We start from the raw sequence: 26,621 nt of genomic DNA on the forward strand, positions 1-26,621 counted from the left end.
TTGATTCATTTAAACAGGTTTATGAAGAAGCAGTATATTAAGCTTTTATCTCTCTCATATATAGATGAGTGTGTTTGCATGCTCCCTAGTTAGTACTTTTTATATATATAAGCTTTTATATGTTTTAATATAAACTATATAATATCTATATGATGTTGATGTTGGTATTTGTTTTATTATTCTATATTCAATACTACATTCATCTTACACCAGATTTCTGAGGTTTTGCAGCTGCAGTATATGTTCAGTTACTTATGCACAGCTTTTGTGCAGTACATTTTATTTACTGTGTGGGAACGGAGTCTTGAGGCAGATTAAATTAATTTGTGGTAACTTGAATTCAGTTCTTGCGTCCTTAATGTTACAGAAATTCTGTTCATTCTTATTGATGTACGGTTGGCTCACTTTTAAGAACAGCCTCTATGATTTTATGGTTGCAAGATTCAGAGTCTTTATATAGCTGGCACTGCTGTGTCTCTCGGAGCAAAACTTTTTTGTTTATGTGAGTGTGACTTTTCCATATTTATCCTCCAAAAGGAAAAGCTGCATCCAAAATAAGTTGAGAAAATATGAAGCACGTGAATCTTCTGAAGTAATTTTTAACACAAGGGCACACGTTTGTATTTTATCACTCATAAATATCCACTTATTGAAATCCAAACATGCGTTGTTTAAAGCCAGAACACAGACTAGGAGAGTAATTCCACTTAAGCTTCTATGCGTGTGGATATTGTCCAAACACATTTTCTTCCTGCTGTGTCTTTCTCCACATGCTGTTCGGGAATGGCACAGGACCTAGTGTAGGTTTTAGGAGGTCCAAATGGGGGTTTTAAACACTAAGTTTGCTGGGCTAAACAGTCTCTTCCAAGCTTAGGTAAGACATAGCTGAGGCAAGGATAGTGAGGAGAGCAGCACATATGATGGCTCTAAAATTTAGGATGTGTTCATGAAAGGTGTCTTTGTATTTAAAGCAGTTGACACTACCATAGGGTGAGCATTCAGGCAACAGACATTCAAAAAAGATGAAGAAACTTCTGTGCAGATTTAAAGCAGCATGTGAAGGATGCAGAATTTATTACCATTCCCTCCTTAACATTTCTTGTCACAGGACAACTTCTACTTGCCCTGCGCAAGTCCCCGTAAACCTGTCTGTCTCTTCATCGGCCTGTGCTTCCCCAGGCCCACAGAAACGCGTGAGAAAATTAATGATCTCCCTCCGAAAAACTCTGTTCTCTTTCTGTTCCCTGGTTGGATTGCTGTTAGGGGTAGGCGTTTTCATTGCTTTTCCCTGGGGCGGGCAGTCGGCCGAGCAGTGCCAGGTGAGGAGCTGGTCCCAGGGGCGCTCGGGACCAGGCAAGACACGGTCGCTGCTGCGGCTTGGGGTGCCGTGCCAGCTCGCCCCTCTGATCGCCAGTGTTTGAGCTGCAATGTCGTGTGGTTTGCCCTATACAAAAGAAAAGAGATGGTTACTTCTCCTCTCTTGGATGGCTTGATATGAGAGTCTAAAATATCCCCCTGACCATGAAAGGTGTTTTGGTAAGAACTGTAGCATTCGGAAGCTTGAAATGATGCACCGATTTCAGTTCCTGGCTGCGTGGCCTGATTCTCAGTTGGGATTAGCCCCCCTTGAATGGTTTGTTGTTTTTGGGGGTGGGTTTGTTTTGGTTGGTTTTTCTTTTTTAATATTGGCCTTAATTAACTTACAGTTAATTGATCAGTTCAGCAGTTTTTCTATACTTCATTGTTTCATATAAAAATAGATCAGTCTAGCTGCAAATGGTTTCCCCTTGTGATGTTTTCTTTTATTGTTTGATTCATTAAGTACAGAATGTGCTTCGGTTTCTAAAAACAAACATACATCATTATAATTATCATTTCACTAATACTACTTTTTCTGATTATTGTTCACTAGAAAACTACAACTTGATCTAATGACTAAAGCATGCGGTTCATAATACACTTACAGTGTTTGTTTTCTTTAATCTCTTTTGCTATTTTTATTAGAATTAAATTATTGCAACATATGGAATGGGACTTAAACTTATTTACCATTCTGCATTTATGTTTAGAAAAGTGACTATGCTAGAATGACACCTGCTTATTCTATTTGCTTCTAATGTGCTTTTTATTTTAATCCACTTGCCTTATTGATTAGAAAAATGTATTTTCATTATCAATGCAAACATGTCAGTACTTAAAGAACGAGAAAAGTGTATAACCTTCTTTATCTCTAAAAAACATGATCTGTCATTTTTCAATGAAAGAGGCTGAAAGAGTAGCATAATTTTCAGATCTTGGTGTGTGTTTGTGGCATTGCTAAATAGAAAAATACGGGCCAAATCCTGATCACGTGGAAGAACATGAAAGATATCATCATTGCATTGTTGCTCTCTTTTCATATTTGGAGTTTAATCTTCTTTCACTGGCACAAATACTGTTCGTTTGAAGCTGATTGGTAAAATAACAGCGAGTGACAGATTGAGATCTCTGATTAAGTTGTATAGAAGCCTAAAGACCATATTCTCAAAAGCTGGTTTTAATCCATTAAGGTTCATCTCCTTGAAATCCCTGATAGAAACAGGGAGGAAAAAGTTCCTCTGGGTGGATGTACAGCACGGTCAAGCTAGACGGCTGTCCTGGCTCCTCCACGGAGGAGCCTTTCTCCAGGGAGAATCCATAAAGGAGTATTTTCAAATCTAAATACAGTCTTCGCGAACATCCCAACTGTGCAACCTCAAAACACTGTTTTATATCTCTGATCTCTAATAATCACTGATCTGATTTAACCATGTTTTAATGCCTACAGGTCCAAAAGGCATGCAGGCTTAGTTTCCTGTTTGCAGGGTTTGGCTTTTTTTTCCAGGCAGTGGTCCCTTGAAAATGCCAGGGAGAATAGTATCATCAACACACATTTGTGATTTATTTTTCTTTTCTATTTTAGGCCCTTCAAATCACCACAGCCAGTCAACGCTGAGGCCGCCTCTCCCTCCTCCTCACAACCATTCCCTGTCCCATCATCATTCTTCTGCCAACTCCCTCAACAGGAACTCGCTCACAAATCGCCGGAACCAGATCCATGCACCCGCTCCCGCACCCAACGACCTGGCCACCACCCCCGAGTCCGTGCAGCTCCAGGACAGCTGGGTGCTCAACAGCAGCGTCCCGCTCGAGACCAGGTGGGTCGCGTGGATGGACACCCCTGGGGGGGTGCCACTGCACGGTTCTCTGAGGTGCACAGAGAAAACCGCCTGGCTTGTTAGGAGATGGGATTTCGTTCACTTTGTGTCAGTGATGGTTTTGGCTGACACAGCATTGGGAGTTACTGAGATTAGAATACCTACAAGCCTCTGATGTGCTTTGCGTGGGAAGATAGAGAGGTGGACATCTCTCTGTTCACGTGTCCCATTTTAAAGCCTTTTATTCATTTGGACCACCCTTGCGTACACAACTCATGGTATTAGTACAGCATATTTTACTCACAGGCTCAGGGACAACTTACTTACAATTCATATTGTCTGTGTTGCTGAAAAATTATACATTTTGCCTTTCCTGAAATAACAGAGGCTCATTTGAAATTATGCATTTTGTGAGACCTTGAGAAACAATCCCAGATTCAAAAGTGACAGTACTATAATTTTAATTTAATTTTCATCCAGCATGCAAGCTCATTTTAATCTCTTCTGTACGTGTTAACAGCTTGATGCCCGTGGGGCAAACAGTTGCATATAAATGAAAAGGTGCAGCACTTAGGCCTGCCAGATAAATAAATAAATAAATGCCTGACATGCTGCAGTTCTAAATATTCTGGTTTGTTGTCATTTGAGGTGTGGAATGTCAAACATATTTAACTTGCGCTTTAAATAGCGGAGCTGGCAAAGCTGATCTCCCAGAATTTAAAATTAGCCATTGTGGTGCTGAGAAAAGTGATTGGAATAGCAGGGTGTTCTTGCTTGCCCAGATAGCTATAAACACAGCGTACAGGTAGAGGAGCTGGACTGCTTGTAACACTGTCTCGTGCCGTGGTTTCAGCTGCTTGGTTGCCACAGCTTCTGAGAAGTTACGTTTGAATTGCAATCTTCCGGGAATTTAATGCCGCTCTGCTGGATTACAGCCAGAGTAGCGAGGTATGGTATAGTTACACCGCTGTGCAGTCTCAGCCCAGTCCCTCCCAGAGTTTGATTAAAGACTGCCTTCTGGTTTGGAGCTCTGGGAGGAGCTGGTATAGCTGGATTGAAGCTTACAACACCCAGGCTGTTGTTATCCAGCGGTTAATCAGTGGTTGTAGCACCATGGGGAAAAAATGAGACTGAAAAGAGCGGGGAGTCTGTGCCCAGTCTCTGCTCCTGTGCCGTTTTGGAACACTCACAAGAGGCTTCATTCACATTGCCCTACTTTGCTGAAAAGGTAACATGGGTGCCATGAAGAAGTCAGGGGGCTGAAAAGCAAATACAAGTTATCTGAAGCCTGCGATGTCCAAAAAAAGAAAGGAAAGGGATCCTCGCTTACTGAAGGTTTGGAGCCAACTTCGGCCAAAAAAACCCCTAAGAGTGAAGCTCTGCTCTTAACTGCTGCTTCTGTGAAAGCATCTGCTACTATTTAAAACTTAATTTTGGCATCCTGGATTTGGTATTTATTACTAAGTACTCGATAAAAATGTTGGTCGGCCGGGCCAGTTGGTGCTGTGTCGTTCATTGCCCAGGATTATAACGTGCCTTTAATTCTAGTGTGGAGTAACCCCCTACTGTTCCTTCTCTATCTGTTTTCGTATGAAGTTGTTCTTGGGTACAACCGTACCTGAAATATGTCATTTCTGATGGCTTAAGATTGTCCCAATTTACCAAACACTTTATATGGAGGGAATTCCTTGGGATACTCACAAAATGATTCTTTGTCATAATACTGGCATCTCTGAGAAACAGCTCTGCGCATTTGCCTGGCTGTTTTTCTTGTACTGTCTGATTTTGTGACTGTTCCCTGTATGTGGAGACTATCAATTCCATTACCAACTTTGGTTCTTCTCCTTTTCTTTTTTTTATCATAAAACCCCTGGGGATATATATATGTATTCATGCTGATGACAAAAGGTTACTTTGTGAATACTGTTGTTTTTGGAGGCTGCGAGATACCCGGCAGTTAATTGGAGCTTTTCTGTAGATAGGTTTGTCATAGGCAAGCATTAAGATATTGGAAAACATCCTGACAGGATTGCTGTGTTCTAAGACTATTCCAGAGTTGCTTCAGGATCGATTTTTCTTCTTTTCTGAAATTACACACCTGACAGGACTTGATGACAAGTTTCATCACAAGAGTATTAACTCAGATGATGATGATTTTTTTTTTTTCTGGTTTGCAGCGAGTTTTGCTGAAATTGACGTCTGCAGAATCATTGGAGACTTTCAGAATTAGCCTCTAATTCTTTCACTTTAAAACTGGTATTTCATCTAAATTCATACCAGTAGCCACAAAAAAGAATTTCACCTTTTTGCTAACTTTTTAGTTCAGTCTTTACTTTATAGCTTTGCCTTGTTGTGAAACATTGATCCCTCTTATACTGCCTCTTCACAGTGCACTACTCTTTAATTTTTTTTTTCTTGTTGTCAGTTCATTAATCTCAGTAGCGGAGTGCTCAGGAGGCAAAGCCAGCACTGACAGCACCTGCTTTATCAGGAAAGAGTTTCACAACTTTTAGTTTTCACCTTTCAGTTACCTTCAGTAGATTCTGCTCTCAAATGAAATTAATGTGCAAGTGGTCACATTACTGATTATGAAACAAAAAGCAGTACCTGAGCTGTCTGGAGGGAACGCTTTATGTCAGCACTACAAAACTCAGATCACAATTTAGATTCCAGACGTCTCTTTATCTAACAGTACCGAGCACGGAAATAATTGAATAATACAACGTGTGTCTGCATGTTGTTATTTTTTTTTCTGGTAAGAATGTTTTTCCCTTCCCTTCTCTCCTTTGCTGTCTTAGGCAGCTTGGGCTAAATTCAGACTGTTTGGAGAGGGCACATTTTCCAAATACATCCTTTCTCCACCTTTTGTTTCAATATTGATGGGGGGGGAATCACATTTGTTTATTTTCTTTGTGATGTAAAGTATACTTTTACTGCTTGCACATGTTGTCATGTACCCTCTTCAGGCAACTACACCCCAGGTCTCCATGTACCCTTTGTGGTTCTGTATTTTCTACGTAATTATGCTTAGCTCTGTTGCAGTAGCTTGTTGCTTTTAGTGGAGTTACAAGATTGCAAAATGCTTATACGGAGTTGCTAATTACACTTTTTTAGAATCCTAGAATCATAGAACGGTTTGGGTTGGAAGGGACCTTTAAAGATATCTGGTCCAACCCCGCTGCCGCGGGCAGGGACATCTTAAACTAGATCAGGTTGCTCAGAGCCCCGTCCAGCCTGACCTTGAACACTTCCAGTGATGTGTGCTTGATTTTAGTGTGCTTGTTTCTGGTTCAAGGCAAACAAATATGGACTTCCCTAGTCTGCTGCTTCTTTATGGCTGCAACAGGCCCCCAGGCTGGCTATGTAATTGTTCTGTTTTCTTTGAAATAAGGGTCCGTAATGGAAGGGTTGAAATATCTTTAACTAAGGATGCAGTAATGCATCGCCGTAGCATTTTTATGGTGCTATTTTTATGGTTCATTTCTGCAGTACTTAGCTGCTTTACCTTTAGGCTCGGAGCTGCTGTTTAATGCTCTTTAACTTTTATTGTCCTCTTGCAGCCCGTTTCAAACCATCTCCTCCTCCTCCTTTCCAACGTGCTGGTTTCTACATTTTCCAGTTAAGAGGTGTTCCTTTAGTGCTTCCTTAATCATCGCTTTCGAAGAGGATGAATGATGAAAATACTACCTTTGAACATCCCGGTGTGGGTCTCATTACTTCCAGACAGCTAGAGAGGCAGTGCTCTGCTTTAAAGCTTGAAATGCTTTGAGGGCACAGGGAGAAAGGTATGGCTTTGCAAGGAAGGTTTGCATCACTCTTTGCACTGTAAGAGCCCTTTCTGGTACGGGAACCTCACACAGGGCCATCCGCAGGCGCCGGTCAAAAACGGAATGACTCATGAGTGAGGATAACAGAAGAGCTTTCATGGATGGATGTTTGACTGGGATCGCCTAATGTACTAATGCCTGTTCCGGTACTTTATATTGATATTAATTTAGTTGGTACCATTATAATTAATAACACTTAATCCAAGAGAAAAAAAGACAAAATTAAATAGAAATTAGTCTTATTCTTTAGCCTCATAATTAGTCTCATACTTTGAAATATTTTCAGCCCAAGTCTTTTAGTTGTAAAGATAATTTTGTATGTATGTCTATAATTTCTTTGAGCTTGCTCACAAGGATCTGTTACTGGGATTCAATCAAGAATGTAACATACTAATGTTTCTCCTGTATTTCAGGAGAAAGGATGATGGTCACTTTTATGGTGATTATGAAATCTGTTTCCTTAGAAGATCTTGTGGGCTGTAGTATAAGAGTAGTGGTCCAAATATGGGGTCATTTAAGCAAAGTTCAGTTTAAAGATTGAGCAATCTGAAAATTAGCCTTAAAACCCCTCCTCCCCCCCACGTTGCTCTTCAAAATATTTGCCTGCTCCTGGGGTTCAAGCTATATTTCTTTCTTTGCCAGTCCGATTCCAACCCAGTCACTCTGGGTGAGCCGAAGGAGAGAGAGCTAGGACAGAAATGGGAGATTAATGGATGGAGTAGCGATGTGAGCTGTGTCCCAGTCTGTACCAATGCAGCGCGTGAACTCAAAATCATGGGGCATCATAGCAGGGAAACATCTGAGCTCAGCGTTTTTGTAGCTGCAGCCTTCCAGGCGGTGACGGAGTGAATGCGGTACACAGTGGCTATGCATGGGCTAGAGCAGTCATGGCAAAAAAGCCAAGAATAGAGTACATGAAGAGCAGAATTTAGTGCTGAGGTTGTTTTGTTTGTTTTTAAAGAAAGAAATTAAATATCTGAAATGTTGTTAACATTGAATTCGGATGCTCGACCATATTAGGGTGTCAAGATGAGCTGCAGAACTTCTGAACTGAATATGTAAACTTGAAGTTTCTGAATGTGTTTCTGAAGTTCCAAGTTACAGCTGCTCTCCACAATTGTCTGCCTGTTTTGAATAATGTCTCACTATTTTGATATCTTCATACATGATGCAAAATGTTCTGGAACAGAATAGTGAAACAAAATTTCTTTTCCTTTTGTTAATGCAAATTTCTAGGATATATTCGGCATAACAAACAACTTACTTGGAATAGTGAAATAACTCCTTACTCTTAATTTTGCTTTGTCTTATGTGGCTTTCTCTTACCACTTACTTAAACTGTAAGGCCACAGGCACATATGCTACAGCAGTTCAGTCCTCTGAGTTTGAGGGCTGGGGCAAGAACCGAGTCCTTCATTCTCTTGTTCCTGCATGTGAAGGTCGCAGGAAGGTTGTGTGGACTTTCCAAATAAATGGGATCTGCATAGATAGATTCTGGACCTATCTAAAAATCAAAAACAGTTTAAAGAGTTGAGTAAAGCACAGTCAAAAGCATCCCCAAGGATTTCACACACATTTGGGCCATGTACTTGTAGGAATTCCAAAAATATCGAGAAAGGTAATTTTTAGCAGGCTACTGTAGTATTGTTTTCATAACAAATGTAGAGTCTGATAGGAGAGAAAAAAGGATGAAGGAAACCACTACAAAAGCAGGATATGTAATGATGGCTCAGAAAATCAATCTAGATGTACTCCCACTCGGATACACATAAGCTCAAAGAAGTTTTTCAAGATTGCAGATAATTGCGTGTTTTCACAATCTTGTTCATTTGCATTTTTAAGTTTTGGGTTGCGCAGAGTGCCTGACTCACTCAGGCAGCATGAGTGACTGTACAGGAAGAGGCAGGCATGTTCAGGGTGTTACTTTTTATTTAAAAAAAAATTAATCTCAAACGATGTGATTTAGGTTTCTATTTTTTAAGTTTACATGTAGACTGATAAAATTATTTTAGAGATTTGAGTTTATTATTCTATACTATTCTTCTATTATTTATAGTCTATTATTTATAGACTTGAAATAGCACTGTTGCTAGTACTTTTTCTTTTTTTCTTGTTAAGTGAGTAGTTGAATTAAGAGATAGTGAAGAGCTTACCTGTATGCCTTTTCAAATAGAAGTGTTTTGAAATTGTGTTCATTAATTGATGTAGAAAGCTAAAAATGAACAGACCTATTGAAATGCAAAATACTGTTGTCATTATCATCATTACCGGAATAACAAATGTGGGCATTATTGGATTTCATCACTTTGACTGCACTATGCAACATACTACTCAGAACTTTACAGCAGAACAGACACAAGTTTTTCCACTTAAGAAGGGAAAGGTCCTATAGTTCGAGCTGATTCAGAGCTGCCTAAATCTTCCTATAGCTGCAGTATTGATCCTGCTCCCGTTTAATGTAACACATGCAGAGTAACTCATTTTTTGTGTTTGTGTCTGTAGGTATTCCTGTTAGTTTTCACTAGCTGTTAACTAGCAGTTTCATCGCTGCATTCCTGGAGAATAAACAATAGCGCAAGAAGGATATGCATAAATTTAAAGGGTAAAGCAATTATTTGCTGGCTAACTAGGACAGGCTGAGTGAGCATGCTCGCCGCCTGTTGCAGGGCACCCAGAATCTTTTTTGGCCACACAGGCACCAGTCAGGAAGGTAGGAGGTGGCTCCTGTAGCTCCCTGGGGCCACCAACTCCATCAACACCAGCCATTCGACCCAATGCATCCTTGCCAGCCTTCCCGGGTTTTCCTCTTTCAGATTTTATGCTTTTCCATGTTGGTGTTCTCCCTCTCAAATTCTTGAGCTACTAATGATCCCTGTCTCAGCAATCCTTCCTCTCTCCATATTTTTCACCTTATTTTTCTACAGACTTTCTCACAGCTCTTTGTCACAACTCAGCGGCTTTCTGAGCGGCCTGAGCCAAGGTTGTGCCGTTGGGACGTACCAGAGCCAGGCCTGGAACACAGGCAGCGGGAGCCCCAGGAGGGTGCTGGAGGGGGGCAGCTTACAGCGGGGATTAGAGAGAGAGAGAGAAGGTTGTAAAAGCTTATCCAACAGGGTCTCAGTTAACATCTTCCAGATCAAATGTAAGTTGTCCCGTAAAAAGATATCTGGTCCAGAGCTAATGCTGCAGCTGTGGCGCAATACAGATGTTTTGCCTTTTTTTACCTACTCTGTTTTCAGTTGGGGCTTTGTGAACATTGCCTATTTGTTTTTATTTAATAACATGACAGATCAGGGTGCCCAAAGGCTGGCACCTGCCTTTTTGTACAACATCCTACCTTCCTGTCAGGCAGCTTTCAATTACTGTGCTTTTGTGTGTCCAACTGTGCCTTTGTTAAGAGCGTGGAGATGGCAGTGACAAGCTAGTCTGGTACTTAAGGCAACATCGGTGACACTCTGCTTAACACACTGCATTTTTTAGAAGACGCTGCCTGGGGATGTGACAAACCCAGCCTTTAAGGAATCATGAGCCTTTCAAGAGCTGGGAAGCTGGTATTAGAGCTGTGCTGGAAGCTGGGTGGCTGCTGCAAGGTTCAGTTACGTTACAGTGGATAGAAGCGTCCCACTGGTATTGATGTGTTCATTCCGAATTATTGTTTCCGTGCCTGATAGCGTGTCCTTAGTTCCTGCACCATGCACAGTTAGTTACAAATTGATTATCTGCAGCAGGCTGAAAAACACTGAAAAAGTGTGTTGTCGTGAGGGCTGTCCTCTGTTTGCGACAGGCATTTGGGTGTGAGGGTGCCCATAGGCACGCTTGTGTAAAATGGCCGGTTCCTTTATGTAAGTGTGTATTTTGAATAGTTTTCCACTGAAAAATCTATCTTACTGAGTGTAGTCTGTAGATTCGACGCGATTGAGACAATTTCTTGTAACTATACAATTTAAGCACATATAGATAACATTTTAAACCTTTATTGCTAACTTTAGTGCATTTGGGGAATACCTAATACCTAATCCCTGTGTTCTAGACACTAAAATGAGTAGAAACTTCTGTGCAATTTTACCACATCAGAGAGCTCATCTGTGTAAACCTGGCTGATAATCCTGTGTTTCTCTGCAAGAACCCGAGAGCAAGAACCTGCAATTAAATCTCATTTGGGGAAAGACTGAGAGACCCTTACACAGGTAACCAAAGCTTGCACCAGTCTAACACTCAGAGTTCATTTTAGCATAAAAGGCATAAGAACAGCTTGTAGTTTCCTTAAATCTTGGTTGCTTTTTGTATGGAAGTCAGGGAACTGCCATAAAACTTCACTGTCGGAATTTGGCAGCCACTTTGAGGCTTCCACTGGCATAAAATGACTCATGGCTGCTTTTCTGGAGGACTTAGAAGACTACAGAAGATTTCCCCCCCCCCCCCCCAATGAAAGCCAGCGTGTTACGGTCTATATTTCTTTTTTTTTTTTCTGCTAAGAATAAATGTCCAATAAAATTATAGACAGATGTGATTTTTCTACAGCTTGAAGTTATTTTTTAAGTCCTAGAACCACTAAATTGAGCTGTTACTATTCTTTTCATATGTATCTTTTCTATTTATTAATTACTATTAAAAACCTATGAAACAAGCTATGAAAAAAGACAATTTAAGCATTACATCTCTCTATTTCTTTTTTCATACAGACTAAGCTTAGGGTAGCATGAGGAGGGAAAGAAGCAATTTATGTTAGAAAGTAGCTTGTTCTTCCTTTCTATTACAGTTTTTCATCGCAAAAACCAATTTTTTTTTTCTCAACTGATTCTCGCAGTGTGCTGCCATGACAATCGGCCAGAAAGGAGGGGGGAAAAAAAGATTGTTCTCTCAAAGAATATGGAAGTTAATACAGTCTCTGTCAGATCACTATTCCCTGAACACCAGAGGTCCTTTTGACCTGGGGGAAAATAAATGCTATAGAGAGCTCTGAATTAATGAAGAAAGCAAAATATAGCTTTTTCCATTTACCATTAGTCCACAAAACTGTGGACAAATGTCCCCTTGCAAGCTCAACTTTCATAGATATCGCCTTTCTCCTGGCGTCGGTGATGAGGTCCCCGTCTGTGACCCGGCGCATCAGTGGCACACACTGCTTAAAACAAAGGGGGGTGCATTTTACAGCCCAGAAAGCTGCAGAGCGCTAGAGGAGAGCACTGAGCGAGCTACAAGGTTAACTTATTTTGTGTGAGCAGCATGCAAGCTCCTTCCATAGCTTTCATGGATGCTTAAATTACTGAATCATTGTACACTGACAATCATATTTTGTAGTTTTCCAGCATAGAAATGTCTTCATGATGCACAGAAATTAGGGAGACTGGCCCGAGACTTAGAAAATTTACTCCCATGTTTTCAAAATAGAAATTCAGTCCCAATCGAATGCTAATTGTGAGGTAGAAAATACGTTTTTCTTAATAGTGTTTAAAAGGTGAACAGGTAAGACAGAGAATATACAGGTTTTTTAATTCTAATATGGAATATATTTGAAATTAAGTGAATGGGTACAACTAAGATCATTTCTTTTCATAAGCAGTCATTGTACAATACCTCCCAGTCTTACCACTGTGAGACTGTAATTAATGTTGATAAATGCTCATGTTCTCTCTGTGCAGCTTGGGCCCACAGACAATTGGTTGTACCAGAGCATGTCAAATCCCACATAAAAATATAGCTATAGATCATTGGGTTTAGGGATAGAGTTGAGACAAGTCAATTTATTTCCATTAGTAGCTGAATCTAGACTTAAAACTCTGGGGGTCCAAGTATTTTGTCCGTTATGTTCTCAGTCTTTCTGGTGTGCTTTACTATAACTTAAGGTATTTCTGCTCATCTGGTCTCCAACTTCTGAATGCAGTGCCAATTTTCCAAAATGGCTCGCTGGATATTTAACATATCTTTAGTTAAATGTCTTTTTAAAACTTTTGAAGGCAGAATTTCTGTACTTGAAGATGGTGTGCTATCTTCTAACGGTTGCCACTCTGTCAGAAATCCTCATACAGAGACAGTAAACTTTCAGCTTTCAAAATACATGGGTAGGACTCGTAGGTGTGACAAAATTCAGAGTTTATCCAATGATTTTTTTTTTTCTTTTTTGCTTTGAGAATGACACCGTTCCACGTATCCATTTCAATCGGCCTTTTTTGCTTCCATCAATTTCTGATCAGTTTTAACAATATAATAGAGATCATGTTTGCATGGATAAGTATTTTGGTTTTCTTCATATACTTTATGTATCACAAAGTGGATCACAGTGGAACTGTTTTTTTCTTCTACTATTTTTCTTCTCACATGAAACAGTATATGATTGACATGTTCTATTAAAACATATCTAGATATTCATTAATTCAATTTTAATGGGAGCAGAGTTTCATTATATATCTAAGTTTACTTTAACAATGCTTTATATTAAAATTTCTGTTGGTACTGTAGCTGCCTTCTCAGCTAAAGAGGACATAAAATTCCTGGGTTTAAAAACCTTGACACTTCAGATAAAGACAGTGTCAAGGACTGCAATTTCCAGTTTGATTCTGTGAGGTCTGCCTTTGGGCAGGAGAAAGGAAAGAACTGTAAGAACTGTTTGTTGTAGACCCTTAGGTCCAAACCTGAAAGGGCCGCTCACGCCATGAGGATTTAGGAGGAGAAGGGGGTCCTGGGCTGAGGCAGATGCAGAGTTAGCCTGAATGGGAAAGATGAGCCTTCCCACCTGCCTTTGTCTCACCAGATCTCTCTTCCTTCTGTCCTTCCTTCCTTCCTCATGCTCCATGTCACTTCAGTCCCTAGTTCCTGTCATGGAACATGCCCAACACTGGCAAGCAAGCAGAAAGGACTAAAACTCCTTCTGCTAGCAAGCGTTAATCAGGTTTTAACCAGAGAAAAGGAACACAAGTGTCAATAGATCTAGAGTAACACAACCAGCCTGATAACATCCTTTTCCCAACAGTTATTTTAATTGAATTGTTGCAAAGTAAAGAAACATTTAAAATGAAGTGTTCATGAAATCAGACTTTCATTATTTCTTGCTTTCTTGTAAGTGGAAGGTGTGGTTTTTTAATTTAAAAGGCTAGGTAATTTTGAGGGGGAAACCCTTTTAGCATTTGCCTTTACTGTGTTTTCTCATAGATCATGTACAGTGTGCAGAAAAGAAGCAATTCTAACGTCTAATGAGCCTCACTGGTAAGGAAAAAGAAGGGCAACTTTATTTGAAAAAAATGACAGAACGTTTCTATTAAATAACTGGTTAGAATATTCCCATTTTATTCTACTTCTTTCTTTGTTTTACAAATACTGCATTTAAAAAACAAAACACAGAATTAATCTGCTTGAGATAGTTAGGCTTTGAAAGTCACTTCTGATTGCGTACTTGTGTGTCTGAAGTTTTTTCTGCGGTGTCTCCAAAGCACAAAGAAAAAGTTATGACAGTGAATGCTGCCACTATCTTAGGTGACTGAAATATTTTCTGAAACAAACTAAATTTTGATCACTGTTGTAAGGGGTGTACAAGGTCATTTGGGGTTTAAAGAAAGATTACAACAAAGGCACTGTGAAACCGAGTGACTTTTCATGTTTGTTAATAGAGTTTATTAATGACTGCATGAAAAAAAGACCATATTTTCAGAGACTGTCTTCAAATGTGAATGCTTAATCATAAAACTGGGAAACCTAGCCAGCCTTCCTCTTACTGTACTGTCTTCTACCTGTATGCAAATTCGATGCAATTTATTATGCTCTGGGTTTCATTTCAAAGCAAATGCTTTAATACTCTTTAAAATCACTTTGGTTATTCTGTATAATAAGTAAACAGTAAACTCTATGCTTGGAAGTATGCGCATGCATGATGATGGGTTGGAAAATGTACTTAGGAAACACATTTCAGTTTCAAACTTCCAAATCATTGTTGTAATAAACAGTGACTGAAATTTATTTTAAAGTTCTAACAGGTGATTTGAGAGTGACATACTGGATTCTGATCTGAATCAAAATGTTAAATATTTTTACATTTGAACTAAGATGGGTTATTTTAGGCTATGGTTTTGATTTTGGAGATTATCTTCATTCTCACTGATTCCAAGAAGCACTTGTTTTTCAGAGCTGTGAAGGGATAGGGTGTGGAACGGATCTTCAGAGCTCTTCTGTCTCAAAACAAGTGGCCTTCTTGAAGATCACTGCCTTTATTCTGTGCTTCTCTTTTATCATTTACTGGGAACATGCTTGTAGTCAGTTCTTCCTGACTGTGAGAAGTTAATCTAGAGAAGCCAGTCTTCTAGTTTGCTTTCTCCATTTCCTCTATCTGGAATGTGTTGGCAGCATTTTCTGAGATTTTGTTAGGTAGTATATTTTGTCCCCTATTTTCTTCTTAACAAATGTATGGGCAGTTGAAGTCCTCTTTTTTTCTCCTGAGTCGTGTGCTTTTGGTGATTGTCTTAGTTGTTCAAACCAAACCTGTGTACCATTAAAAAAAAAAAAAAAAAAAAGGTTAATTCTAATTCTGGCAAGATCTTTTGTTACAGGACTATGGTTTTTGCTCAATATGTTCTTAATCTTTTTTTACTGGCAGCTTTTGCCAAAAGTGTTAATGAGCCTCATAATTTTTTTGTCTTAGAATATTTGTTGGGTAGCGGATTCCACAGGGAAATCACGTAAACCTGTGAACTCAGAAAGGTTGTTTTCTTGTAAAGTTAAGTGTTCTGTTATACTAATAAACGTTACAGGTATTTTGTAGTGGGATTAGTTGCTTTGTCCTAATGAAGCACAGGCCAAAAGGAATTGATAATGACGTCACCTCTGAATATGAGCTTTGTTAGTAGACTGCTCGCACTTCTTACCGGTGCAGTCTCAACTGGTACTCAAAGACACTCCATCGGTCATAGCATCGTAGAATAGCTTGGGTTGGAAGGGACCTCTAAAGGTCATCTAGTCCAACCCCCCTGCCATGGGCAGGGACATCTTCATCTAGATCAGGTTGGGCCCCGTCTAACCTGACCTAATGCTGGTGTTTTAGCTAGTATCTGGTCAAGTTGCATCTAATTACAGAAAGGATTAAGCAGATATCCTGACACTGTGTTTTAGTGACAGTTGTTAAGCTCTGGTAGCAAAAAGACTATGAGGATTTTCATCTCCTTATTTCTTCATACAAAATCCTTTTTCTTTTTAGTCGAATTTAACACATTATGGCAGCTGGAATGGAATAGGAATAGGAGATATTCTTTCTTAACTACAGGACTTGCTATTTTCAACTGTGTTCCTTTTTATGTTTTTCAGGCACTTCTTGTTTAAGACATCTTCTGGAACTACTCCGCTGTTCAGTAGTTCTTCCCCTGGTTACCCACTGACCTCAGGAACAGTTTATACTCCACCTCCCAGACTGTTACCTAGAAATACATTCTCCAGGAACGCGTTCAAGCTGAAAAAACCCTCCAAGTATTGTAGCTGGAAATGTGCTGCTTTATCTGCAATTGCTGCTGCAGTCCTGCTTGCCATCCTGCTAGCATATTTCATAGGTAAGTCTGTGTTTTCTCTGTCAAATCACCCAGCTATGTCAGCAAATGAAAATTCAGCTGATAAAAGGATGGTCAATCCGTTTCAGAAATTTGTGTTCTTAATGAGCAAAGAAAATTATTATTCCTTATACTGATTAATGAGGAAAAATAAAATGTTCACGTCCTGTTCACTGTCATAAGAGCAGTGGAAGCAAGAAATCGATTTAGGATTCTCAATGTGCAGCATTAACTTTAGGTGTCAGATATGCATCTCTCATAGATGGTCCAAACAGAGGGTGATATAATGAATTTTTGATGTACTACCATATGTTTAAAAAATACTTGGAAAAAATTGTGATAGGTGGTGAATCTGTATAAGTAACAGAAGCTACTGGCATCTGAATTCAAATTTTACCATCACATGCTGCCTTTAGATAAAAAACACAAAATCATTTTGAATAATAAGTCTCAGCCTATATCTGTCTGTGTGCCTAAATTCCTGGTGGTGTTAGATCTAAATAGTTAGATAGTTCCATTTTGTGTGCTGTTATTTTCCATATTCCACACAACCTTAGTATTTTGTAAGCAAAAATATAGAAAGGAAATTCTAAATATTATGCTTATTTCCCGTGATTAATATATTAATACTCCCCACACCATGTCCTAATTCTTTCTGTGGTCTTTCAAGGTTTTTTTAACATGCTTCTGTTATTTTGTCTGTCTTAATTTAATTCATTTCTGATTCCCACCCCCTCCCAGTATCCCCCTCATTGTCTGTTGTTTTGGAGGTTTTTCTAAGTGTCTACACAAGCTAGCTGTGTATTTTGTACCTTTTACAGTGCCTTTGGCAATACGTTGATGACCACGACATGCTGCACAAACTCTCTAGCTTCTTTGAGTAAATGGCAAAATTACGGTAGCTTGTCAATATTTTCTGTTAATACTTTCCAGACCTATTCTGTGTGGTTTTTAGTTCATCTCTGAAACTATTCTCATACACAGTGCTCAAAAGACCTATAAAGATGTACTGAATTTTCTCCCTATTCTCTCCATTTGAAAAGAATAATTCTTTTTTTTTTTTTTTTTGGATCCCATATAATCTGACTCAACAGGATAGACACTATTTTCTAAGGAAAACCATTTTTTATACTAGTGAGCTTCTATATGTAATTAATATATACAGTAGTAAGAGAGAGCTGCCTGGCTACTTTATTGCTGCTGTTTCTTTAGGCCGGGCCTACATCCCAGCATACCCAATACTACAGAGCTAACCATCTTTCTATATTTCTTATGTAGAAAACCTCAGAAGAATAACAGGCTTAGTTTGATATATAAATAAAAAGATTGGAAAGCACATGATTTATTGAACTTGACAGTTATCATACAACAGCTCTCTGTTTGAGTGATTATGCACATGGGAAATGATATACTGCAAGTTGAATATTTTAATTATGTGCATACCTTTGAAGTGATGGATTATGAAATGCATTTTTCCTTGGTATTTAGGTTACTGTAATCTAAATCAAAGCTTCGCAACATGGTTATTGCTTTATACACTTTCATATACTGTGTAAGACGAGAGAATGTAAGGCAATGCATTGACTCTTAATAATTGATGAACGCTCTATCATTTCAAGTAATGACATAAGTGATCCGCTTTGACGGAAGTTTTTGAGGTCTTCTTTCCTGACTAGAGAATGATAAGCGCAAAAGAGTTGGCTAGTGAACACGAGAAAGCAGGTTTTAGGAAGAGAGTGTTGGCTCAAGGATTAAATAATGAGAAGTTACCTGACAAGCTTCATGCCATACACAGTAAAGAATAAGAATATTGAGGAGTAGCTGTCAGAACCAGAAAATAGCTGCAATTAAACCTGTGAATAAATTTGATGGATCCACTGTGATCATAATTTAAAGCGATGAAAAAAAGAGAAAAGAAAAGAAAAGAAAAGAAAAGAAAAGAAAAGAAAAGAAAAGAAAAGAAAAGAAAACAAAAAAGAAGTTGCATTGCCTTAGGTGCATGAGAACAACAGAAAGGTAAAAGGGATATGCTTTAGTTAGGCCATTCATTAATTTAATTCCCTCACTCTCAGCATAAGTTCATACGATTCATTCCACATGACAAAGAGCAGGTGTAAGACTATCAGCTATAAGGTAATCCACCCATCAAATTGCTGGGACTTGCTGTCCTCCAATAGTATGACTTAAGGTGCTTGGTACTTGAGGTGCTAAATCATCTCCTTATTTAAAAAAAAAAAACCACCTTAAGAACTTTTCCTTGTTCTGCAGTTCGCTGGGGGGTTACCTTCTCCTGGGTATGTGCAGAACTTGAGTCCAGGGAAAACTAAATTTCCTCTCTGCTGGGGAAAGAGCAGCAATGTGAAATACTAGCTGTCCCGCTCTTCTGCAGCTCTTTGGGAGCTCCGGACCTACTAATCCCTGAACTGCCGTGAAGACAAAATAACTCTGTCTTGCTCTGTCAGGAGGAAAAATGTTTTTCAGTTTTCAAAATGGGTGACCAGAATAATGTTCAGATCAGACCAAAATCCCAATTCTGTCCTAATCATTGAGACAGTGGGAAAGTGAGAGCTGTTAATCTACCAGGAGAGCTGGCAGTCTTGGGATGAAGAAAGATGTGAAGTTCCCCAAAGGCGTGCAGGAGGAAGGGAAATACTCCGTATTGCGGTAACTCCTCTTGATGTATTTTGCTGTCAGAACTTCAAGCATAGGAGAGGCTTTAAAGGTGCTGATAATGTTTTTCTGCCGTATGTGTCCACAGAGAAAATTTCTTGGTCTTGCCTATAGCAGAGGTTATATCATTGGGGTTACATTAGCTAACAGTAATAGTTAACGGAAAAAGTCATCAAAATTTGCAGCAAATGGTTCTGCTACTTCGGTTTGTCAATATATCTAGGCTGTGTGAAGATGATCATATCAATGCTAATCAAGACTACTGCAGGACTAAATGAAAAAGGCAATGCTGGCAAACATGAGATAAATTATATTGAAAGAATACTTTGAAGTTCTCATAGTCCTCCGGATCTCTAAATGAATTGTCCTATAATGAAAGAGATGGGGGAATTGATACAGATCGATCATTGAAAACATGCTGTCTACACGTTTAAACATGGGTCTTTCAGAGAACTGCCAAAGATTATGGGTGGTGTGAAAAAATTTCTAACAAGGGGTGATTTAAAGAGACAAGCAAAAAAAGTATCATAACAGATAGAAAAGAATAAATATTTAAAAAATTACTTAGGCATTCCTATTGCCTTTCCGATAACACACAAATAAAAATACAGTAAATGAAATTAAAAGGCAGTATGTTTAAAGCTTTAAAAATAAATTTGTAGTGCATAATAACCTTTGGAGCTTTTTGCCACGCTACATAATTGATATTAAATAAAGATACTACTGAGATTTTAAGAAGGTAAACATTTGTCAAAATAATGACAATATGTCTTGTTAGAAGGAAACTTTGGTTTTTATTTTCTTTTTAAAGATACATGTAGATCGATGGTTTAGATCATAAATGCCATCGATGTTTGGCCGTTTAGATAGACTCTTCCTTTATAGGCCAGTCAGTACCATTGTTATCTGAGTTTTCCTAAATCTTCCTCTGAAACTTATCCTGACTGATGTTTGGGAAAAATTCCTGCAGGTCTGCATTGCATTGGTGTACTGTGATATGGCATGTGTACGCACAAAATATGCTTGGGTTTGTATGCGTAGTTTGCCATTCTAGACATACTGTTCTGTACCTGAATTCCCTTACCCTGCTGGAGCTTCTGCAGAAACTTTGACACACATCACATTCACCAGGTTGAAAATAAATCAAGCAACTTTGGGGTTTTTTTTCTTAAAGGAATAGACAGAGGCAAAAGAATTTCAGATCATTTCCATGAAAAAGAGCATTTTAAGATGTTTCTATGGCTGAGTGTTATACTATTTTTAATGGCAGAGAATAGGAAAAATTCATTTCGGTTAACTTTTTCCTTACGTGGTATACAAAATGTTGTCTGCTTATTCAAAGCCAGGTTTATCACTTCTCCTGTTTCTTCAGTAGCCAGATGTAAATGAAATGCAAAGTATAAGTTGGTAGTATTGCACAACGTTTTGGTAAATCCAGCATGCAGTATGTAAATAAAATTGTCCTGCAATCCTGTCTGAGACATACGTCATTTCACAAAGCCCAGGAGTTATTCCTATTACCCTGGGGTGACATATGAAGAATGTAGAACCAGCCATTCAAATTAGGACATCCTGAAGATATTGGACTAGCGGCAAAACCCAGTTACAAGAAAGTAATTTATAAAGTGTCAAAAGGAAAGCATATACCGCACATATTGTCTTTGTCAGAGCGTTCACTTCAGAGGTTAAGGGAGTGATGAAAGCATTTGTCATGTTAAATTAGTTTTTAGCTCTTTAGATTCATGCCAAACTTGGAGGGGAAAAAATATAAAAAAGAAGAAAGAAGGAGAGGAAAAAGAGTCACCCTGTGTTTTTCACAAAGTAATTGCTGCCAAACATAAATACCACATTTTTGTAAGCCCCTACACTGCTTTGATTTCTGCCAATCTAACTTTGAGCATCAAAGAACATCTGACCATCAACACGTCAGTACATTAAAAATGTGGTAATCTAAAGTATTTAGACTTTCCTTTGGAAAAAAAAAAAAAAAGAACTGTTATTTCCTGTGGAAATTAAACGCCACAATGGGTTTAAAGATGGTCCACTTGAAAATAGTATCTTGAGGCCCATACTGATAACTTTTGGAGTATTGATGCTGTTTTATCTACGCCTATCATGTGCAAGAAGATACAGGAAAAATAAAAGGAAAATGACAAAAAGAAATGATGAGAAAAGCATGCCTGCACTACGTCTTTAGTGCATATGTTGCACATGAAAATGTTATTACTCCTTTATTCGTCAGTGTTATTTGGCCTTAAAGACACACAAAGTTTAAGATAAATTTCAGTTTTCTGCATAAACTTAAAATAATACATTCACTTCTGTGCTGTAGAAAGGGCTGAATTGCCAAAGGGTCTGACAGTTAATTAAGCAAATGGATATGTCTTTTTTTTTTTAATTATTCCCTGTATATATTTAAAATTAGAGCCTGAAAAATAGCTGTGCACAGAACAAATATTTTGGTAAATTTCTTGCTATTAGAAAGCACCATAGTAGGTGTTTTAAGGATAAAAGACATATAGGCAAATAAATGGTTAATTTATTTGGTTATCCCTGTTGTACCCACAAAAGTATTCATTTGTTTCTGTGACAGTCAGACAATAAAATTTATGGGGTTTCTGAAAAAATTAGATTTGGAAGTAGAAGTCTCATCTTTACTCTGCATCAAATACGTGTACATACCATAGTTTGCATAAAATTGTATTTTTCAGGTGTTGATATCATCTTGAATTATTTTCTTCCCACAAATGAGTCAGATATTTGCTAATGTAAGTGCTTGTGTGATGTTTCTTGTTCATTCATATTTGTAATTTCTTCCACTCATAAGTCCAGTTGTCTTTTTGACCTTATTCCACAGATCAGGATTCATCGAAACAGGCTGCTGAAGTGGCTATCTTATGAATCAATCGATTTTTTTTCTCTCTCTCTGACTTGTTTTTGACGAACGGCAACCTACATTTCATTTGATTTCTTATGTTGCATTTGTTGTTTTTTACTTGTAGAGTCAGAAAACCACTGACTTCATCTTGTCCAGACTTCACTGAAATCAAATATGCTAGGCATTTTAGAACCCAAGACTGAAAAAAGGGAAAATCATGCAAAGATGGAACCTCTGAGAGGCAGAGGTCATCTGGCTGCCGATCCCTGCTATCAGATTCACTTGAAATCAACGTAAACCGAGGGAGCTCTGCATCTTGCAAGATTAGCTGATGACAGAAGGTTCCATTCTTAAATTTGCATTGAAAATAGGTGTCAGTTAAGGGGCAATAATTAAATTTTAGAATATGCCTGTCATATTCTTAATTGATTCTTACTGACTGATGTCAGTCAATCTGAGAGAGAAAAGAGTAGTAGTAGCTCGGTAAGCTTGTCTGATGCTAACTCTGAGAAGAGAGGCTTTGAGCCTTTCAGGGAAAAGCATCTGGCCCCATTCCATAAGAAAACTATGCACTAGTGCTGGGAATCGTGGAGCCTGGCTCCAGGAACTTTAGATGTGGCTTTCTAGCCTAGCAAGTGTCCTACTTCACAGCCCAAAGGTGTGAGAGATTCATTAGGTGAAGGAGACAATTTTCCTAGAGACAAAATATTCCAGCTGCTGTATATGCATAATGCCACAAAGAACAGGAGGATTTTTATGGGAAATTACTTGGGTATAGTTTGCCTGTGCTTCTTCTGAGTGAAAAATAAAAGCTTGATCTACAGATTTGTTCCAAGAAAAGCCAATGTACCTATTGTTTTGCCTAGCAGAGATCTCGGAGATAATGGAAGTAGCTACCTTTCAGTGTGAAGGGGCAGTCTTATCAGCCTGTTCAATTCTCTTTGTCTTTTTTGAGGATTTTCATACAGTAAACCTCAGCACTTGAAACTAGAGTGAGACTAACGTTTCCGTAACTCACAAAGTGCTTTCATGTGCTTAGCACTTGAAATTGAAAACCCTTTCTGCTGAGCTACCAAGTCGAACAAACATACTCTGAAACCTTGGCAAGAAACAGGAGACCAAGAGGATGTTTTCTTTTGTGTGTTATTGGGGTTGTGTTTTGGGGGGCACATTTTTGTTTTTTAGTGCATATTGCACAACACAATCCAGGGTGGGTCTGAGAAACCAGTTTTCACAGGTGCTGGTAGTGTTTCCCAGAAGCTGTTAAAATATATTGCTGTGAACTTGAGTAAAGTAATGCAACTGCCTAGCTGATGCTAGCTCTACTAGCTGATGCTGCACTACTCAAAACATGTGGTGTGGTAGAGGTTAGTATCACAAAAATGAGCCATGTGATGTAATAGGATAGCAAAGGCTAACCTGGAAATTTGAGAGAGAGAGTGTGTTTAAAATTAGTAGTTTAGTAGTACATTTATTATATATACAGTACAGGTTTTGGCTTTTTCTACTCAAAGATGTGAGAATGGCTTCCTCAGAGATGCTTGCTTCCCCCCCCCCCCCCCCCCTCAATTGTGAAGCACATGCTGTGCTTCACGTGCACTGTCATTGTCCTGCCATGCACAAACTAGAAAATATCCTGGGTTTTCATATTGGCGGTAGAACAGAGCCTATTCTCACTTTCGTCAGTGCAAATACTGAATATTTATTATGATTTTTTTTTTTTTTTTAGTAGTCTAGGATTTAATCCCAGAATCACAGGTATGAAGTCTTGTCAGGCCAAAGAGATAGCAGAGACAAGTAGACGCAAAACACGTCTTGCAGGAAGTCAGGGAGGGAAATGATGAAAAAGCTTTGAGATACTTTAGTGAGACATGCTTTATAACCTAGCCCAACATACTGAGATGAAACCATTTTTCAGGGGAAGGGTGAGCATAAGGGACATTGAAGATTAAATTTTGCTAATATAATGTCAAGTCAGAGATACCTATCAAGTAAACCTGTGGTCATTCTCTCTGAAAAGTCAATGTTCCACATCAGTGTAAAATGTCTCATTTCTCCCTAGGGAAACATTGCTCTTAGTTAGCAGCTATTTATATTGAGATCACCAGTTGATCATTTATGGATTCATTTATACTGATTATTTGTCGCTGTGCTTCTTTGTTAACGCATTGTGTTGTTCCGCACTTAGTGCATTTACGGATTTTATTCATTTAAGTGTAGAAGCACATGTTTGCTTTAGGAATATAACTATTGCTCGATGCCATAATAGCAGATTGAAAGATGTGACGTGGATTTTGTAAGTGTGGCTGATGTAGCTCTTACAACACTATTATGAAAGCCACGAAAAAACCATAAATAAAAAATACTTAAGTGTACTAAAGAGACAAGAGAATATTCAAGGAACTTGCAGGAAGACAAAATATAAAAATAGGAATAAAATTCAAGTTGTGAAAATAACAACACAGGGCAACAGACTACAGAAATTATGGAGCAAAAGAAGTTGAACAGTAGGAAGAGATATGACACATCACTATGAAATGACAGAAGACTTTAGTCACCATATAATATGGCGAAATTACCTCCTTTCAGTAATTTAAAAAACTGTTTAAGAAACAGTTTTCGGGTTCATTTCAGCTTTTGCTTATTCAGTTTTTAATTCTATGTAGTCTTGCTGCATTGTACTTTGAGCTACCTGCTCACTTCACTACTTAGATACAAAAAATCCCAGCCATCTTATATATTCTATATGTCCAGTAATAAAGTCATTGACTTGCCAAGGTCAGTGAGTTTGAATACCTAGCACACCATATTCATGTTATGTTGTGCCTTGTTATTAATTCTTTATATGATAGCCCTGTAGTTGTAATCAGGAAAAATAGCATCTTCCATGACAACCTATCTGATCCCTGGGGCAAATTTTGCACTCCAGGTTTAGGTTTACAAGGTTATAGGATAATTCAGGTCGGAAGGGACCTCTGGAGGTCTCTAGTCCAATCTTCTGCTCAAACCTGGGTCATCTCTGAAGTCCAGTCTGGTCTTGAAGATCTCCAAGGACAGGGATTGGGCAACCTGTTCCACTGCTTGACTGTCCTCATGGGGAAAAAGTATTTCCTTATATCCAGGTTGAGCTTTGTTTCAATGTATAACCTTTGTCTCTCATGCTCTTACCATATACTAGTGTGAAGAGCCTGGCTCTATCTTCTTGATTATCTGTAGGTATCGGCAGGCTGCTTTTAAGCCCCCATAGCCATCTCTTCCCCAGGGTAGACAAAGCTCCCTCAGCCCCTCCTCCCAGGGCAAGTGCTCCAGCCCCCAGCCATCCTGGTGGCCTCCCTGGACTTGCTCCGGTTTATTGATGTCTTTGTTGTACTGGGAGGCCCAAAACTGGATGCAGTTATCCTAGAACCAGACTAATGAGTGCGGAGCAGACGGGCATAATCATGTCCCCCAGTCACCTGGCCGTGCTTCTGTTCCTACAGCCCAGGATACTGCTGGCCGCCCTTGCTGCCAGGGCATGTTGCTGGCTCGTGTTTGGCGCTCTGTCTGCTGGGACCCCAGGGCCTTTCCCACAGAGCTGCTCCCCAGGCAGTCAGTCCCCAGTTTGTACCACTGCAAGGAGTTATTGCCATTTCTAGTGATTTGAGGCATTTTTGCCTGAATAATGATGAGTGCTAAACTCTAAGACATGTAGTCCTTTCACTGAGTATGAGTGAATGTTTGTTTTCCACAACAGAATTTGACCATGATGGGTATAGGCGAGCCAAAGCCTATTTTGTTTAATAGAGTAAGGGGTGTAGGAAGGAGAGGCTCCTTTTTCGGTTGATGCATGTATACTTTCTTAATATTCAGGGAATTCTGTCCTACTTAATTTCTCATAATTTTTTCTGACATCAGAAGCTTGAATTAAAATGCCAAAATGAAGAATGTAGTTGGTTAGAAAAATCATGTTTTGACATGTATGTTGAGCAGATTTCATAATGAGAGAATCGCTGTTGAGCCCCACTGTGTGATTATTAGACACTAGTGATGTTTTTATCTTGGCTATTACTAAATAATTACTAGAAAAGACAAGCATTAGTATTAATATAGTTCCTGAACGGAAAAGGAATTTCATTCTCTTATGTTGATCTTATAGGACCTTACCTAAAACTTTAAATATGCTCTGGGTTTAGTTTGTTTTCTTCTCTGGGATGTCCAGATTTATCCCCCTGTGTCGTGTTTAATTTTTAAGAGGTAATATACATAATACATAACAGTGCTGCAGTTAATTTAATTTTAAGCTTTTCTTAATTTGCTGGTCATTGATCAGTTGATTTCTTCCATGGAACAGAAGATGTTTTCGCATACTAATGCCAGTGTGGCGGAATAGGTTCCCCATTTGCTGGATGAGGAGGAGTACCCTGTTTCTGCGGCACTTTATTTGCCTTGCAGGAATTGACCTGGATTAGACAAGACTCTTTGAAAGGTCAGTCAGTTTATTGCATGTATGCTGCCTGTACCTGTATGTTAGCAGTTGTTTTGTTTAAATCTGAGTGTACTGCACTAT

At 38.9% G+C, this 26,621-nt stretch overlaps 1 protein-coding gene across 11 annotated transcripts in view; it reads left to right on the top strand.

Moving 5' to 3' along the window:
- The window catches only part of TENM2 (teneurin transmembrane protein 2), a 763,074-nt gene that overhangs the window by 571,927 nt on the left and 164,526 nt on the right, over positions 1 to 26,621 (top strand). For all 11 annotated transcript variants that reach the window (XM_076350345.1, XM_076350344.1, XM_076350347.1 and 8 more), the window contains 2 exons: positions 2,942 to 3,176; positions 16,292 to 16,530. In XM_076350345.1, coding sequence (XP_076206460.1) covers positions 2,942 to 3,176; positions 16,292 to 16,530 — 474 coding nt within the window. The remainder of the gene's footprint in view (positions 1 to 2,941; positions 3,177 to 16,291; positions 16,531 to 26,621) is intronic.

This window comes from Aptenodytes patagonicus, chromosome 12, assembly GCF_965638725.1.
Source record: "Aptenodytes patagonicus chromosome 12, bAptPat1.pri.cur, whole genome shotgun sequence".
In the NCBI taxonomy this organism is placed as follows: Eukaryota; Metazoa; Chordata; class Aves; order Sphenisciformes; family Spheniscidae; genus Aptenodytes; species Aptenodytes patagonicus.